This window comes from Bos indicus, chromosome 8, assembly GCF_029378745.1.
Source record: "Bos indicus isolate NIAB-ARS_2022 breed Sahiwal x Tharparkar chromosome 8, NIAB-ARS_B.indTharparkar_mat_pri_1.0, whole genome shotgun sequence".
NCBI classification, from domain to species: domain Eukaryota; kingdom Metazoa; phylum Chordata; class Mammalia; order Artiodactyla; family Bovidae; genus Bos; species Bos indicus.
The window spans coordinates 71525449-71543680 of NC_091767.1; the positions used below are offsets into that span (position 1 = coordinate 71525449).

Consider the following 18232-nt stretch of genomic DNA (forward strand, 5'->3'; position numbering starts at 1 on the left):
AAACCACTTCGTATTCTTGTCTTGAGAACCCCATGAATAGTATGAAAAGACAAAATGATGGAATACTGAAAGAGGAACTCCCCAGGTCAATAGGTGTCCAATACGCTACTGGAGATCAGTGGAGAAATAACTCCAGAAAGACTGAAGGGATGGAGCCAAAGCAAAAACAATACCCAGTTGTGGATGTGACTGGTAATAGAAGCAAGGTCTGATGCTGTAAAGAGCAATATTGCATAGGAACCTGGAATGTCAGGTCCATGAATCAAGGCAAATTGGAAGTGGTCAAACAGGAGATGGCAAGAGTGAATGTCGACATTCTAGGAATCAGCGAACTGAAATGGACTGGAATGGGTGAATTTAACTCAGATGACCATTATATCTACTACTGTGGGCAGGAATCCCTTAGAAGAAATGCAGTAGCCATCATGGTCAACAAAAGAGTCCAAAAAGCAGTACTTGGATGCAATCTCAAAAACAACATAATGATCTGTGTTCGTTTCCAAGGCAAACCATTCAATATCACAGTAATCCAAGTCTATGCTCCAACCAGTAACGCTGAAGAAGCTGAAGTTGAACAGTTCTATGAAGACCTACAAGACCTTTTAGAACTAACACCCCAAAAAAGATGTCCTTTTCATTATAGGGGACTGGAATGCAAAAGTAGGAAGTCAAGAAACACCTGGAGTAACAGGCAAATTTGGCCTTGGAATACGGAATAAAGCAGGGCAAAGGTTAACAGAGTTTTGCCAAGAGAACGCACTGGTCATAGCAAACACCCTTTTCCAACAACATGAGAGAAGACTCTACACATGGACATCACCAGATGGTCAACACCAAAATCAGATTGATTATATTCTTTGCAGCCAAAGATGGAGAAGCTCTATACAGTCAGCAAAAACAAGACTGGAGCTGACTGTGGCTCAGATCATGAACTCCTTATTGCCAAATTCAGACTGAAATTGAAGAAAGTAGGGGAAACCACTAGACCATTCAAATATGACCTAAATCAAATCCCTTATGATTATACAGTGGAAGGGAGAAATAGATTTAAGGGACTAGATCTGAAAGAGTGAGTGCCTGATGAACTATGGAATGAGGTTCGTGACATTGTACAGGAGACAGGGATCAAGACCATCCCCATGGAAAAGAAATGCAAAAAAGCAAAATGGCTGTCTGGGGAGGCCTTACAAATAGCTGTGAAAAGAAGAGAAGTGAAAAGCAAAGGAGAAAAGGAAAGATATAAGCATCTGAATGCAGAGTTTCAAAGAATAGCAAGAAGAGATAAGAAAGTCTTCCTCAGCAATCAGTGCAAAGAAATAGAGGAAAACAACAGAATGGGAAAGACTAGGGATCTCCTCAAGAAAATCAGAGATACCAAGGAAATATTTCATGCAAAGATGGGCTTGATAAAGGACAGAAATGGTATGGACCTAACAGAAGCAGAAGATATTAAGAAGAGGTGGCAAGAATACACAGAAGAACTGTACAAAAAAGAGCTTCATGACCCAGATAATCACGATGGTGTGATCACTACCTAGAGCCAGACATCCTGGAATGTGAAGTCAAGTGGGCCTTAGAAAGCATCACTATGAACAAAGCTAGTGGAGGTGATAGAATTCCAGTTGAGCTATTCCAAATCCTGAAAGATGATGCTGTGAAAGTGCTACACTGATTATGCCAGCAAATTTGGAAAACTCAGCAGTGGCCACAGGACTGGAAAAGGTCCGTTTTCATTCCAATCCCAAAGAAAGGCAATGCCAAAAAATGGTCAAACTACTGCACAATTGCATTCATCTCACACGCTAGTAAAGTAATGCTCAAAATTCTCCAAGCCAGGCTTCGGCTATACGTGAACTGTCAACTTCTAGATGTTCAAGCTGGTTTCAGAAATGTTCAAGCTGGTTTCAGAAAAGGCAGAGGAACCAGAGATCAAATTGCCAACATCCGCTGGATCATGGAAAAAGCAAGAGAGTTCCAGAAAAACATCTATTTCTGCTTTATTGACTATGCCAAAGCCTTTGACTGTGTGGATCACAATCAACCGTGGAAAATTCTGAAAGAGATGGGAATACCAGACCACCTGACCTGCCTCTTGAGAAATCTGAATACAGGTCAGGAAGCAATAGTTAGAACTGGACATGGAACAACAGACTGGTTCCAAATAGGAAAAGGAGTGCATCAAGGCTGTGTATTGTCACCCTGTTTATTTAACTTCTATGCAGAGTACATCATGAGAAACACTGGGCTGGAAGAAGCACAAGCTGGAATCAAGATTGCCAGGAGAAATATCAATAAGCTCAGATATACAGATGACACCACCGTTATGGCAGAAAGTGAAGAAAAACTAAAGAGCCTCTTGATGAAAGTGAAACAGGAGAGTGAAAAAGTTGGCTTAAAGCTCAACATTCAGAAAACTAAGATCATGGCATCTGGTCCCATCACTTCATGGGAAATAGATGGGGAAACAGTGGAAACAGTGTCAGACTTTATTTTTTTAGGCTCCAAAATCACTGCAGATGTTGATTGCATCCATGAAGTTAAAAGATGCTTACTCCTTGGAAGGAAAGTTATGACCAACCTAGATAGTATATTCAAAAGCAGAGACATTACTTTGCCAACAAAGGTCCGTCTAGTCAAGGCTATGGTTTTTCCAGTGGTCATGTATGGATGTGAGAGTTGGACTGGGAAGGAAGCTGAGCACCGAAGAATTGATGCTTTTGAACTGTGGTGTTGGAGAAGACTCTTGAGAGTCCCTTGGACTGCAAGGAGATCCAACCAGTCCATTCTAAAGGAGATCAGTCCTGAGTGTTCTTTGGAAGGACTGATGCTAAAGCTGAAACTCCAGTACTTTGGCCACCTCATGCGAAGAGTTGACTCACTGGAAAAGACTCTGATGCTGGGAGGGATTGGTGGCAGGAGGAGAAGGGGACAACAGAGGATAAGATGGCTGGATGGCATCACCGACTCAATGGATGTGAGTCTCAGTGAACTCCAGGAGATGGTGATGGACAGGGAGGCCTGGCGTGCTGCGATTCATGGGGTTGCAAAGAGTTGAACATGAGTGAGTGACTGAACTGAACTGAACTGAATAGATACTGATGGGTGATGTTTGCTATTACTTTATGTTCATGGGTTATGCCTATAATTTTCTCATAGTGTCTTTGTAAATCTGAGTACAGGATTATGCTAGTCATGTTAAATAAAATGGAGTGTTCTCATTTATTTAAATTCCCTGGAAAAATTTGTATAAGAATGGAAGACTCTCCTTAAACATCTGGTTAGAACTTGTCAGTAAGCCAAGTGGGCCTAGAGTTCTGAAAAATATTTTAATTAAAGATCCAATGTCTTTAGTAGTTATAAGAATCTTCAGGTTTTTTATATCTTCTTATACAAGTTTTAGTATATTTTACTAGACATTTTCCTCATTCACTTGAATTTCAGTGTTTTGGTTTAAAATTCCTCATAATACTTACTTATCTTTTCAATATCTATAGGATTTGTAGCATGTTTTTTTTTTTTATCGTTTTTTTTTTTTTGTATTACCATAACAAAATTTTAAAACTTTAATTATTGTTTATGGTTTGTTTTTCTTTTTCATACTTTTTTTTTTTGCTATTTCAAATTCTGCTTTATACAATTCCCTTTCCTTAAGTTTATTTCATCTTAAAATTCTTGAAAGAAATCTTTGCCTCATTACTTTTCAGTTTGTAGCCCATACGGTAACTGATATTTTCATTATCATTTGATTCAAATTATTTTCAATTTTCCATTTGCTTTCTTTGGCCCTTTAAATGTTTAGTTTTATATTTCTTAATGTATATGCATATACAGATTATCTAGCTATTGTTAATGTTATATGCAGCATAATTCCATAGGGATCAGAAAATCTACAGTGTTGAGAATGTGTTGAAATTTATTGACACTTTCTATGACTCAGCATATGCCCATATTGTAGGTGTTCTGTCTGTGCACAAAAAAAATATGTATTATGCAGTTATGTGCAGTGTTTTCCATGTTTTTTAATCCATGTTTGTTAGTTGTATGTAATATATTAATCATTACTGATATCTTGTTTGTTTGTTGTACCAATTACAGAGCCACAAGTGTTAAAATCCCCACTATAATTGTGAACTCGGCTATCACTTCTGGTTCTATTCAGTTCAGTTCAGTTCAGTTCACTTCAGTCCAGGTACTCAGTTGTGTTCGATTTTTGTGACCCAATGGACTGAAGGCTTCTCTGTTTTTCACCAACTCCTAGAGCTTGCTCAAACTCGTGTCCAACGAGTTTGGTGATGCCATCCAACCATCTCACCCTCTGTCATCTCCTTCTCCTCCTGCCCACAATCTTTCCCAGCCTCAGAATCTTTTCCAATGAGTCAGCTCTTTGCATCAGGTAGCCAAAGTATTGGAGCTTCAGCTTCAGCATCAGTCCTTCCAATGAATATTCAGGACTCATTTGCTTTAGGATTGACTGGTTGGATCTCCTTGCAGTCCAAGGGACTCTCAAGAGTCTTCTCTAGCACCACAGTTCAAAAGCATCAATTCTTCAACACTCCACTTTCTTTATGGTCCAACTCTCACATTCATACATGACTACTGAAACAATCATAGCTTTGACTAGACAGACCTTTGTCAGTAAAATAATGTCTCTGCTTTTTAGTATGCTGTCTAGGTTTGTCATAGCTTTTCTTCCAAAGAGAAAGCATCTTTTAATTTCATGGCTACAGTCACCATCTGCAGTGATTTTGCAGCCTAAGAAAATTCTGGGTCTATTAATGCATATGTATTTTGAGACCTTGATATCTGCTACAAAAAAGACTTAGAATTGTATGTCTTCCCAGTGAATTAATACTCTTGTCATTATGAAATGCTTGTGTGTATCTCTAGTTTTCTTGCCTTTTAAAGTCTACAGATCATGGAGAAAAATATAGCTGTACCATATTTATTTTGGTCTATATTGTTTTGGTTTAACTTTTTTCTTACTTTTATTTTCATCCTTTCTTAAACCTCATGTTTTACATCTGCCTCTCATTTTAAAAATACAAATATATTTAAAAATTTTAGATTGATAATACTTTTTAAAAAACCTGGTCCATTTAAATTAAATATAATTACTGATATACTTGGGTGTATTCTTCCTATCTGGTCTCTTCCTTTTTCTCTTCTTTCTCATCTTATGGGCATCATAAGGATTTTAATCACTCCAGTTTTCTTTTTATTAATTTGGAGATTATGCATTTATTTTGTATTCCTTTAGTGGCCATCATAAAAATTTCCACTTTATTACTTTTAATGTAGACTTTACTTTTTAGAGCAGCTTTTAACTCCACAGGAAAACTGAGTAGAAAGTCCAAAGGTTTCCCATATATCCTGCCCCACACGTGCACAGTCATCCCCACCGCTAACATCCCCCACCGCTAACATCCCCCACCAGAGTGCAATGTTTGTTACAGTTACTGAACCTACATGGAGGCATGATTATCACCCAAAGTCTACAGTTTACATTAAGGTTTGGTCTTGGTTTATTTACTCTTCATTCTTTTGTGCATTTCTGGGCTTTCATCCAGAATCATTTTCCTTTCTGTCTTTATGAGTTCCTGCTCTCTCACGCTAAACTAATTTTCTCTCATTCCAGAGTAATTTCCCCCCATTCTTTAGCACTTCTGTGTTTTTAGGAAGCTTTTTTTTTTTTTTTAGTTCAATTTGCTGTTTTTAGTAAGAGAGCTGGTTCAAATTTCCTAGACCTACGTTTCCAGAAATAGAAAAGGCTGTGTTTTTGTTCAGACACTGCCATCTTCCACTATAAAGCTGCTTCCTGTTATAATACTCTCCATCCGTCATGCCCCAGCTTTATCCCTAGACCACGACCTTTCAAATTATGGGTGTCTGTGAAGTACTGCTAAGTTCATTAAAAAAGTTCTGAACATATCTATACTATTTCTAACACAAATACCTTATAATTGTATTTCCTTTGGTTTTTTGAATAGAAATTTTTATGGAGGGTAGAGAGTATTCAGTATTTGAACAATTATTATCTTGCCTAGAATTCTACTTCTGAGGTCTCTACCTTTCTGCATGCATGTGTGTTCACGTTTGTGAGTTTGTCTTGCATTTATGCAAAAAAAAAGTATTCTTATTATTGATTTAGTGATCTCTGTAATGAGAGAGCCGTCAGTAGCTGCTAGCATTGCTCTTCAAACTTGTACCCCTGAGTCTTTGTGGTTTCAGATTATCATGAGAAATTAATACATGAGATAATAAAAGATTAAAGTTGCATTCATTAACTAGACTGTAGATAAAATAGAAAACATCTAATAACCCCCCAAATATAATTCTTACATAAAGCAAACGTCAATAGAACTTTCACTTATGTCCCATCTATCAGTTATCAATTATCCATCTGTTCTCTTTTTTATGTCTCAGCTTCTTATTTGCTCCTGAGAAGAATAGGATTTCAAAACTTCAGGTTATTTTTACTTGCTTTATTCCACGGTTGAATTTTTAAAAATGTTTCTTTCCTCTTCTGCCATCCCCCTTACTTCATATACTTTCTGATTTTCCAGCCTTTTGTTTTCAATTTATTCCTTCTAAGAATTCTCAGTTATTTTGATGCTTTACCAATCTCATGTAAAATGTTCTGCATAGATATCCTCTTTAGCCCCTTTATGTAAATAACATTATGATAATCATTATCAAGATACATTTTCATTTTACTGGTTATGAGAGATTTTCCAGGAAACACATGTTCTTTGGAAAAAGGATCGATGACGTTTGTGATAAAGAAATCAGGACCAGTGTGATGTGTATTTGTGAACTGATCATATTTTCATGAGGCCCTTGTTCTCTTTGTTGCAGACTTCTCCATTGTGGTTGGGGTGCTGCTCCCTGTGGCTGTCATATTTGTGATGGTTGCTATAGTAATCCGATGCCGAAGCTCCAGAGAAAAGCAGAAGTTAGTCCAGAGGTAGGCCCTGCTTTGGGGACAGCTAATTCACTCTAAATGTAAGGACCCAAATTATCAAATTTCATTTCATTTTAGTTTGCTTCAAATACTCAGAAATAAGTACAGATACATTTTTCTTAGAGCAGATGCTTGGTATTCTGTTTATTGGGGCCTGCTTTTTTTCTTCTGTTCATCACTGTTTATAATTCATAAGAAGAAGAACTCTCATTATTAAAGATTTTAACATCATTATACAAATATAGTCTTTAAAATGTATTGATGACAGCTTTATGGCAAGTACCTTGCTTAGCCCTTTTGCATATATTATGTCACTTAATCTTCATAAGAACATTTAATTTTCACAAGGAAATAAGATTTAAATATTAGTATTTCAACTTTATAGATGAAAAGGTATTATATATTTATCCTCACAACAATCCTGCAAGGTTAGGGACTTCACATTTTTACTGATGTGGAAACAGAAGCTCAGGGAGGTAAGCAAGCATGTTTAAAGTCTTACAACCTAAGTAATGAAATCTAGATTTGCATCTACATCAGTCAGTCTTTCAAACATAATCTTGACACTACAGTATCTTTCCAGCATTTTCAAAAGACTGACTTATTCACTAGAATGGGCTTCTGATAAATATCAAATGAATAAAATAAATCTTTATTTATTTAAAAGACATAATTTAGATAAAAGTTGGACTCAAGACCATCATTATTAGATATCATGGTTCGGTAGAGAATCAAAAAGAAAATCAGTGGTGATGATTATGAATTACAGAAAAGGGAAACCCAGAGGATGTCCTAGGGAGCAGATGAAAAGCCCATCAGTTACCAAGGACACATAAGGGCAAAGGAAACGAACAGACTTCTCTCAAATCTCCCTCTTGTTGTGAAGACACTGCTAAGTCACTGTGAATGCTATGCTTTTACGTACAGGCCACTGTCTACCACTGATGCCGGCCTACACAATCAGAAGAGGAAACCACAGATGGCCAAGACTGTTCAACCCCAAGAGGTGAACCATAGTCTGTAGTGTGTTTTCTGTGGACCCCAGCTTATGATCCTCTCTCTCTCTTTAGTTGTCATTTCTACTCAGCAATGTTTTACAAATCTATTTCACTAGTTATGTAGTACTAGTATGTAGCAAGGACTGCAAGCTTTGTAACTACACATTCAGAAAGTTCGCCTTTGCCTTTTGTTAAATGCAAAAGACTCTCTAAAATGTAGAGGCTGCTTTGCTGTGGTTTACAAAAGGCAACGAGAATAAAGAAAAAAAAGAAAGGTAGATGCCAGCTTCCTCTCCCTCCCTTTGTCTCTCTCTGTGTGATTCTAGGTTGACTCCTTATTCCTTTTGCAATATCCTGATAATGAAAATAATATGCATACTTATGGGCTTCCCGGGTGGTTCTAGTGGTAAAGAATCTGCCTGCCAATGCAGGAGACACCAGACAAGGTTTTGATCCCTGGGTCAGGAAGATCCCCTGCAAGAGGGCATGGCAACCCACTCCAGTATTCTTGCCTGGAGAATCCCATGGACAGAAGACCCTGGCAGGCAACAGTTCAAAGAGTTGGACATGACTTAGCGACTATAACAGCAACAACATGTAGGCTTTATGACAATACATGCAATATGTATAATCTTTAATGCCCAAGTTGTGTCCTGCAAGTTTAGAAATTTAGATAGCAATTGATTAATGATAATGACATTGATAATAATGTTTTTGATGGAAACATAACCATATCTGATAGCTTTGTACCCAGCAGAGTGCAGAGATTGGGTCACTATGATTGTCCCTCCAGTTTCTCGGTGCCATCTTAGTTCTGAGCTGACATTATCAGAAAAGGTGTTTATTTGGAAGCTGAAATTAGGAAACTTACTATTTAAAATTTATTTATTTTTATCAAATGAAAGATTCTTTAAATTCTATAGTGCTTTACAATTTTCAAAGTTTAATATAACTATTTTATGGACATATGATGAACATAGCTTTCTACGTCTGTTGGCATTGAGTTTATTTCTGAACTGTATGTACACACCTAAATGGAAGCAGTAAACATATGTGCATGCATGCTGAGTCACTTTTGTCATGTCTGACTCTTTGTGACTTCATGGACCATAGTCTGTTGGGCTCCTCTGTCCATAGGATTCTCCAGGCAAGAATACTGGAAGGGGTTGCCATGCCCTCTTCCAGGGGATCTTCCCAACTGAGGGACTGAACCTGCATCTCTTGCATCTCCTTCGTTGGCAGGCAGGTTCTTTACCCTAGCACCACCTGAGAAGACTCGGGAAGCCCGTATGTAAATACTCAGGTTTAGATTATTCCTATTTTTCTATATCTGAAAAGGATTTAGTGAAAGTCAGTTGTGTCCAACTCTTTGTGACCCCATGGACTATACAGTCTATGGAATTCTCCAGGCCAGAACACTGGAGTGGGTACCCCTTCCCCCGGGGACCTTTCCAACCCAGGGATCAAACCAGGGTTTCCCACATTGCAGGCGGATTCTTTACCAGCTGAGCCACATAAGCCTTTCTTTTAAGCACACCTATTTTCAAGGCCCCATTTTTTAATTTTTTTTTTTTACCTTCTTGCTAGCTACCTACAAATCCAAGTTTTCCTCCACCACTTATTTCTACATCTGTATCATCCTCTTTTCTTGTAAGTATCAGATGGTCACTGGCAATGTTTGAAAGAACTCTGTGCCCAATGTGAATGATGTCTTCCAAACTCTGGGTTCCATTTTAGGATACTCTACACTAACTTGAAAGATTGTAGCCCAAAGGAATATTGGAGAAAGCAAGGCCTCCTCACTATCTATAAATTAGTATGGCTATTATTTTTGATTGTTAAAAATAGTTCTGTTATATAATTGTTAAAAAGGGATATATGGTTCTGCTGTAGAAGATGAATTGTCTCCTTCAAAGAATAGTCTCTAGATGCATAGTTTGGAGGACATTAAACTGTGTTATAAATTAGATTTTACTTCCTTATTCTAGATAGAATAAGGCCTCTACTACTCACAGTTTTCTAGAGGAGGAAGTGTATGAAAAAGAGTCCATAAAGGGAAATCCAGAATAAAAGCCAAAACCCATGAAGAGGTAGAGTCATTCACTCAACTGGATCCCGAGAATCTTGCCTCCTACTTGGTACTCTATTGTGAGTAAATGAGAAAGAACTAAAATTTAAGGTCATTTTTTCAATGATTTTTACATTTTTGCTGGGAAAGCAAGTCATATACATATGCAGCACCTGTGCTGTGTGTGTTTAGTTGCTCAGTCATGTCTGACTCTTTGTGACCCTCTGTCCATGGGGATTCTCCAGGCAAGAATACTGAGCTGGGTTACCATGCCCTCCTCCAGGGTATCTTCCTGACTCAGAGACTGAACCCAGGTCTCCCACATTGCAGGTGGATCCTTTACTGCCACTAGGGAAGCCCATGGAATGCCTCATATGTGATGGGTGCCAAAGTAGATGATACTATAGAGAAAAGTATGGTGAAGGGATAAGGAACAGGGTACAAATGGTACAGTAAGAGGAAAATGACTAAGTGGGGAATCTGTACTGGACCCTGAGAGTCAGGTAGAAATTAAGTGGCCGAGACTTCCCTAGTGGTCCAGTGGTTGGGACTTCATCTTCCAATGTGGGGATATAGGTTCAGTCCCTGATTGGGGTCCTAGGATCCCACATGCTTCATGACCAAAGAACCAAAACATTAAAAAAAAAAAAAACAGAAGCAATATTGTAACAAATTCAGTAGTCTCTAAAAATGGTCCACATCAAAAAAAATCTTTTAAAAAAGTAAGTGACAAGGAAGTAAGGAATGACTGAAATAAGGAAATAAGTACAGTAAAGACAAGAATTGAATAATATTTTTAATGCCAACCATTATTTTTGTTTCTATTACAGCATAGAAACATAAAAGGACTTTCTTCTACTGTTTTCAAGGATAATCTAGTGTCTAAATCTAAGATTACTGATACATAGTCAAACTGTTACAATCTTGTAGCACTCCTAGAATCAAGGACACAAATTCTAACCATGTCTTCCAAGAAGATGTTCACTGAGGACAGTATCTCTATAACTGTGCAATAGGCTTTAGTATCTGTTTGCCCTCTAGTTTGGACAATAACCAAGAGAAAGAAGATGTAAGGGTCTTTACTAGAAAGTGATGACCCCAATATTCTTTGTTTTCTCAGAAATATTACCCAGGGATAGTGAGATGGAGAAAATTTCCCACAGAAAAACACTCAGCATGATATCACTGTTCTTCTGATCCCCACCTTCTTTCCTATAAGTACCCATATGGATAGTTGGATCCCAGTGTGATGTTTTTCTCTTTTTCTTTCTCTACCCTCCTGTGTTTCCACTCCTTCATTGTGAAGTATCACGGAATCTATAGAAAAGGATGTGTGACTACAAAGAATTCATTTTAACTTCTTAATAGTTAAAGATTATAGAATATCTACATTTTTAGGAAAAATTCATTATTTAAGAGTTTTGTCTTTCCTTAGGACTCCAATCCAAAAATCTGAAGTAACACCTAAACAAGTGTTGCCGGGTAAATGATCAACTTGGAAGACCAGACAATCTGGATGGAAGAGAAATGTACTAACTTCCTTACTATTATTTGCCATCAATATCCAGCAAGGCTACTATTTCTTGATTCCACTCTAATGACACAAAATTTCAAGAGAGACATATTCTTGATAATCTTTGAACGATTTAAAATTTTCTGTTCTCCATACTTATGGGAAAGACGATGATTCTAAAGAATGAGCTATGAAGCTGATTTTCTAATTAGGTGAATTTCCTAATCTTTCTCACACCCCATTTTTTACCATGATGCTGGCTAATATTTGTTAAAGGACTTGTGCACATTTATTTTCTCACTTGCTAGGAATTAATTCACTGTCTAATGAAGATAAAAAATAAGAAATCACAAGAAATTGGGAGAAAATTGCACATTCGTCATTATATAACTAGCAACATCTTAACTGTTTGAACCATGAAACTGTCACCTTAGTTACAAAAAAAAAATTATATAAACCTCTGGTTTATATAATATCTTTTTCCTACATTATCTTCTGCAGTCCTTATTAGCTGTGTAATTGGAAGTTCACTACAATTGATTAAGCTTTATTAACTAATTTTTATAGAAATTTGTATAATTCAGTTGTATAATGCCAGTTACTTGCAAGCATAAAGTGAATATTACTAAATAGAAAAGTTTTAGTTAAATAAATTACTAACATAAACCAGAAATTACTAACATAAACCAGAGGTTGTAAATTGGTGACTTGCAGGGTGTTTTTGGACTGCAGATTTATTTTGTTTGGCCTGAGTGATTTTGGCCAAAAAAGTATTTTCAAATGTTTTGAATGTATTGCCAATATTTAAAAATTGGGAAATCTTGCATAAACATCCAGATACAAGCATTTTAAAAGTAATCAAATGGTTTGTCAACACTGCAATCACATTGCCAACAGTAACCATCGGCTTAGTTGACTAGTGATGGAACAGAGTTGGTAGATTCTCTACTAAAACTTTCTTCCCTTTCAGAACTCAATTTTGTTTTCAGTTTTTCATATTAAAAAATATCTCTGTAATAACCTCTATGGGAAAAGGATCTGAAAAGGAATAGATATATGTTGTTGTTCAGTCACTCAGTCATGTCCAACTCTTTGCGACATAATGGACTGTAGCACGCCAGGTTTCCCTGTCTTTTACCATCTTCCAGAGCTTGCTCAAACTCATGTCAATTGAGTCATTGATGCTATCCAATCATCTCATCTTCTGTAGATTCATGAGTGTGTATAATTAAATCATTTATACTGTATACGTAAAATTAACACAGCATTGTAAATCAACTATATTCCAATATAAAATTTTTTAAAAATTAATAGTAATCCTAACTCCATCTCCTGAATAAATTTCTGTCACACTACATCCATCACAATAATCTCATTTCCTTACCAGTGGTTGATTGATTTGGAGGTGTGGGTACCATTACTGCAGATGGAGGGGGTAGAGTTACAGGTGCATCCACAGTTGGAGGGCTGAGATTGCATGTCCCACTGCTATCTGGTTCCCTTGGCCACAAACATCTCCTGCAGCCAGGAGGCCAGCATTGTATGGACTGCCTCCCTTGATGCTACCTGGTTCTCAGGAGCTGTGGGCTCAGCTGGAGGGATCCAGGATGGCAGACACTGCATCTGCTCTTTCCCTGGTCTCGCCTCCTCTGTCTTCTAGTCCACCCACCTTTTAGAAGGACAGCTATGTGGAATGCTCTGCTGCCCATGCGTGTTGGACAAAGACACCTTTGAATTATGGATGTTTTACTGTTTGTAGATTGAAGGAAAGAGACAAAGGGAACATCTCACATTGTCATGATGCTGACATCACCCTTGAAAAGCATTTATTAAGGAGTTTTACATGCAGAGTTTCCTAAAACAAAAAATGTGTTTTTCTTAGTGGTCTAATTCCATTTAGTCATTTACTCTTTTTTTGTTATTGTCTTCTTATCCTTCTTTTTGAGGTAACTGCATTGAAGTAGGCTTTGGACCGAGGAATATTAAAAAAAAAACCAAAAAACAAAAAACACAGCACCATTTTTGCTGATGGGACAAGTCTAGAGATATGTTAGGGAATTTCTAAGAAAGGTATCCTGGTTCTTTTTGGATATGATAGACTGAATAAGATGGAGCAGAAAGATGAAAAGAATACAACCTGGTCTTTTAATGCTGTCATAAATTGGCAGATTAATAACTGCTTGAGTCATTGTGTACTTTCTTGGGACTTCTGTTTATGACCAATAAAATTTGTCAAGTTAGATTTGCTCTTACTTGCCACGGAAGCCATCCTGATTAATAAAGTAACTGCTTCTATTATTAGGATACATGCTTTCCTCTTCATCATCACTGCCACATATTGCTTTCAGAAAAAGAACTTGCTTTGCCAATGACAACTTTAGACATTGCTTAGCAATTAGCCCTGGATTTAATTTCCACTAAATTCCTAGGCAGGAGAAAATTATAGTATGCAATTTACTATGACAGTATCTCCTTGTTAAAATTTAACTCTTGGGACTTCCCTGGCTGTCCAGTGCTTAAGATTTCACCTTGCAATGCAGGAGGTGCAGGTTCAATCCCTGGTCTGGGAGCTAAAATTCCACATTCCCCATGGCTACAAAGCGAAAACATAAAACAGAAGTAATATTGCAACAAATTCAATAAAGAGTTTAAAAAATAGTTCATATGAAAAAAAATCTGAAAAAACAGTTTAACTCTTTTTTCTATCACACCTAGTGTAGAAGTCCATACTCTTTTTTTAAAATAAATTTTAAAAGATGTATTGTGGTAAGAACATTTGACATAACATCTGTCCTCTTGACAGATATTTAAATGTGCCATAAAATATTGTTATCTATTAATATAAGTACAATATTATATAGCAGCTCTCTATTCTTATTCATCTTTCAAAATGGAAATTTTATACCTATTGATTAGCAATTCCCCATTTCCCACCCACCCCTAGTCTCTGGCAACCACAATTTTATGCTTTGCTTCCATGAGCTTGCCTATTTTATATACCCCATATAAATGGAATCATGGAATATTTGTCCTTCTGTGATTCATTTATTTTATTTAGCATAATGTCCTCCAGGTTCACCCATGCTGTTGCCTATGACAGGATTTCCTTCCTTTTTAAAGATTAAGTAATATTCCATTGTATGTATATACCATATTTTTAAACATTCATTCGTTTATTGATGGGCATTTACATTGTTTCACATTTTGGGTATTATGAAGCATGCTGCAATGAACAAGGGATTGCAGATAACTCTTTGAGATCCTGATTTCGCTTCTTTTATATAAATACCCAGAGATGGAAGTGCTGAAACATATGGTAGTTCCATTTTTAACTTTTCTGAGAAATCTTTGTACTGTTTTCCATAGTGGTGTCCCAATTTACACTCCCACTAACAGTGCACAAAGTTTCCCTTTTCTTCACACCCTCGCCAACTCACGTTGTCTCTGGCCTTTTCAATACTAGCCATCCTAACAGGTATGAGGTGATATTTCATTGTGATTTTGATTTGCATTTCCTTGATGATCAGTGAAGTTGAACACCTTTTTATATACCTGTTAGTCACTTGTCTGTCTTCTTTGGATAAATGTTTATTTGGTTCCTTTGCCTGTTTTTTAAAACCTGTTGTTCTCTTGAAAAAATATATATATATAAATTTTACCTTTTTAACCAGTTTCAACTTCACAATTCAGTGGCATTAAGTACATTCACAATGCTGTGTACCCATCACCACTATCTATTTTCAGAACTCATTCATTACCTCAAACACAAGTTCCTATCCATTAAAGAACTTCCCATTATTACTTCCCCCAGGCCCTGATAAGCTTTCTTCTACCTTCTGTCCATATAAATGTGCTGATTCTAGGTACCGTCATAGGGGGGATTATACAGTATTTTTTTTTCTTTCATGTAACTTATTTATTTCACTTAGCACAATGTTTTCAAAGTTCATTCATGTTGTAGAATATTTCAGAATATCATTCCTTTTAAAGTCTGAGTAGCCTAATACCATTTTTTATAAAGTATTTTTAAAGTCTTTATTGAATTTGTTACAACATTGCTTCTGTTTTATGTTTTGGTTTTTTGGCCATAAAGCATGTGGGATTTTAGCTGCCTGACTGGAAAAGTGAAGTCTTAACCACTGGACTGCCAAGGAAGTCCCCTAATATCATTTTAATATATTTTCTGTGTAAAACCGCTAGAGACAATCTCTGGGTGTCCACATCCTCATGCACACTATCATTGTGTTCAGACTTTCTCATTTCCTAACCCAGTCATGCTTTTTACACTTTGCTTCTTGGTGAGTGTCCTTTTAAGTGATAATTTTACTCACTTTAGTCTTAGTGTTTTAGAACCTTGTTTTAAAGCAAAGTTCTTGCTATTCTTTTCTTAGTAAGAACCACAACTCAGGTTGTTTTCTCAGCCTTACCAAGCATCCATGTAAACTTAGTGTTGAAATCCTTATTGTATAACCCTAATAAGGAACTAAAGAAAGCCCATAAGTTTGTCTAAATAAAAAAGAGGATGATGATAATCTGACTATAGATAATGGTCTCCATCTGGTCATCTTAGTAACTTCTAAGGAATGGGATCTCAGCCCCTTGACTGCAAAAAATTTGTTGCATTTCTCATAGAGAAGGGGCTTCCCTGGTGGCTCAGATGTTAAAGAATCTGCCTGCAATATAGGAAACCTGGATTCGATCCCTGGGTTGAGAAGATCCCCGGAGAAGGGAATGGCCACCCACTCCAGTATTATTGCCTGGAGAATTCTATGAACAGAGGAGTCTGGTAGGAGGGCTACAGCCCATGGGGTTGCAAAGAGTCGGACATGACTAACTAACACTTTCATAGACAAGGACCCTGAGTCACAGGCCAAGTGTTACGACTCAGCTCATAACATTTTCCCTTCTAAGTCAAAGCACTGTCACCAGTCTGGCTTTGTAAACTCTTCAACTTCTGTGAAGTAGCTCACTGTGATTTGTGTGTCTCTGGGGGCTTGTTGTAACTATAACTGTAATGGAGTCCACAGGAGTCAGTTCTAGGCAGACATTCCTTTGGTCCTATTTTCCAATAGCAGACTGAGCAGATCTAGTGGTAAGCTGAAGTGTCAGAATGGGAACTGGAGAAAATCAAGAGAAAATTGAATGGAAATGTACAGAAAAGAATAAGGAAAACTAAAAAATGAATTTATGCTTTTGAATTGTGGTGCTGGCATAGACTCTTGAGAGTCCCTTGGACAGCCAGGAGATCAAACTCAGTTAATCCTAAAGAAAATCAACCCTGAATATTCATGGAAGGACTGATGCTGAAACTCCAATACTTTGGCCACCTGATGCAAAGAACTGACTCATTGGAAAAGACCCTGATGCTGGGAAAGATTGAAGGCAGGAGGATAGAGGATGAGATGGTTGGATGGCATCACCAGCTCAATGAACATGAGTTTGAGCAAACTCCAGGAGATGGTGAAGGACAGGGAAGCCTGGCATGCTGCAGTCCATGGGGTCACAAAAAGTCAGATGCAACTTAGTGACTGAACAACAACAACAACAAAATCGCTATGTGGGGAAAATATACAACACATAGGGATAAAATATACAACACATAGGGATAAAAGCAGAGACAGTTCCCCTGGTTTTACCATTAACTAAATTTTAGACTTAGTAAATCACTTGAACTCTGTGGGCATCTTTAAATTTCCACACCTATGAAATGCAATGAACAATTCATAAATTGCCAGTATCTAAATAGGATTTTCTAAGACATGTGCTTTTCTATGAAAACATAAAAAGAAAATGAGAAAAGAAGAGAAATGTCCATTGTGTAGAAGGGCAGATAATGTCCATATGTCTAGGATTTACCCATAAGATAATTGCATTCTTGGCTTTGTCAAAGGTGTGGCCCTCTCTGTACAGCCTACTGTTTCACATGTCTTTGAGCAGGAAATAGGGCTGAGTTACTTATTATTTGTAGATATTTCATCAATGAGACTCTATTTTTCTTTGTGCTTATTCTGCCTATGAAGTGCTTTTAGAATTTGCTTCATATCCTCATTCATATTCCTCTTCTTCCATTACGTCTAAATCTCAGCCAAAACTTCTGGGTTAAACTCAACACTGTCCAAGATTTGGGGCTGCCATGTGAAACTACCCTGAAATGATAGTTGGGGGAAATCAACAAGCACTGAATGTATAAAACTTTTATAAAAAAGCAAAATTAAAACTGATTGTAAATTTGGTGATTTTTTAAAAAGGTTAGAATACCATAGGGTAGTGTAAAAATTTATAATTATAGGATGCAATATGATTTATACAAGTCTGTATATATATGTGTGCACAGATGTCTTCATTTAATTCTTCTAACATTGTCTTCATTGGAGCTTCCCTGGTAGCTCAGATGGTAAAGAATCTGCTTATAATGCAGGAGACCTGGGTTCAATCCCTGGATCAGGAATAATCCCTGGAGAAGGAAATGGCAACCCATTCCAAGTATTCTTGCCTGGAGAATCCCATGGATGGAAGAGCCTGGTGGACTATAGTCCATGGGGGTCACAAAGAATCAGACACGACTAAGCAACTAAGCATGCAAACATGCATTTTACAGATGAGAAAACAAAGATAAAATGAGAATATTTTTCTCTAGATTACTCAGCTAGGAAGTGTTGAAATAGGGACTCAAACCCAACTCTTCTGACTCT

General features: G+C 37.1%; 1 protein-coding gene across 4 annotated transcripts in view; it reads left to right on the forward strand.

The window, feature by feature from the left end:
- The window catches only part of LOC109563140 (disintegrin and metalloproteinase domain-containing protein 28), a 124626-nt gene that overhangs the window by 67606 nt on the left and 38788 nt on the right, over positions 1-18232 (forward strand). The window contains exons 19-22 of one of the 4 annotated variants that reach the window (XM_070794934.1): positions 6856-6964; positions 7889-7967; positions 9547-9609; positions 11463-17761. In XM_070794934.1, the coding sequence (XP_070651035.1) occupies positions 6856-6964; positions 7889-7967; positions 9547-9609; positions 11463-11483 (272 nt within the window). In that variant the 3' untranslated portion in view covers positions 11484-17761. Of the gene's footprint in view, positions 1-6855; positions 6965-7888; positions 7968-9546; positions 9610-11462; positions 17762-18232 lie in introns of those variants that run through there. The other 3 variants (XM_019966372.2, XM_070794935.1, XM_070794933.1) reach the window with 3 other exon arrangements.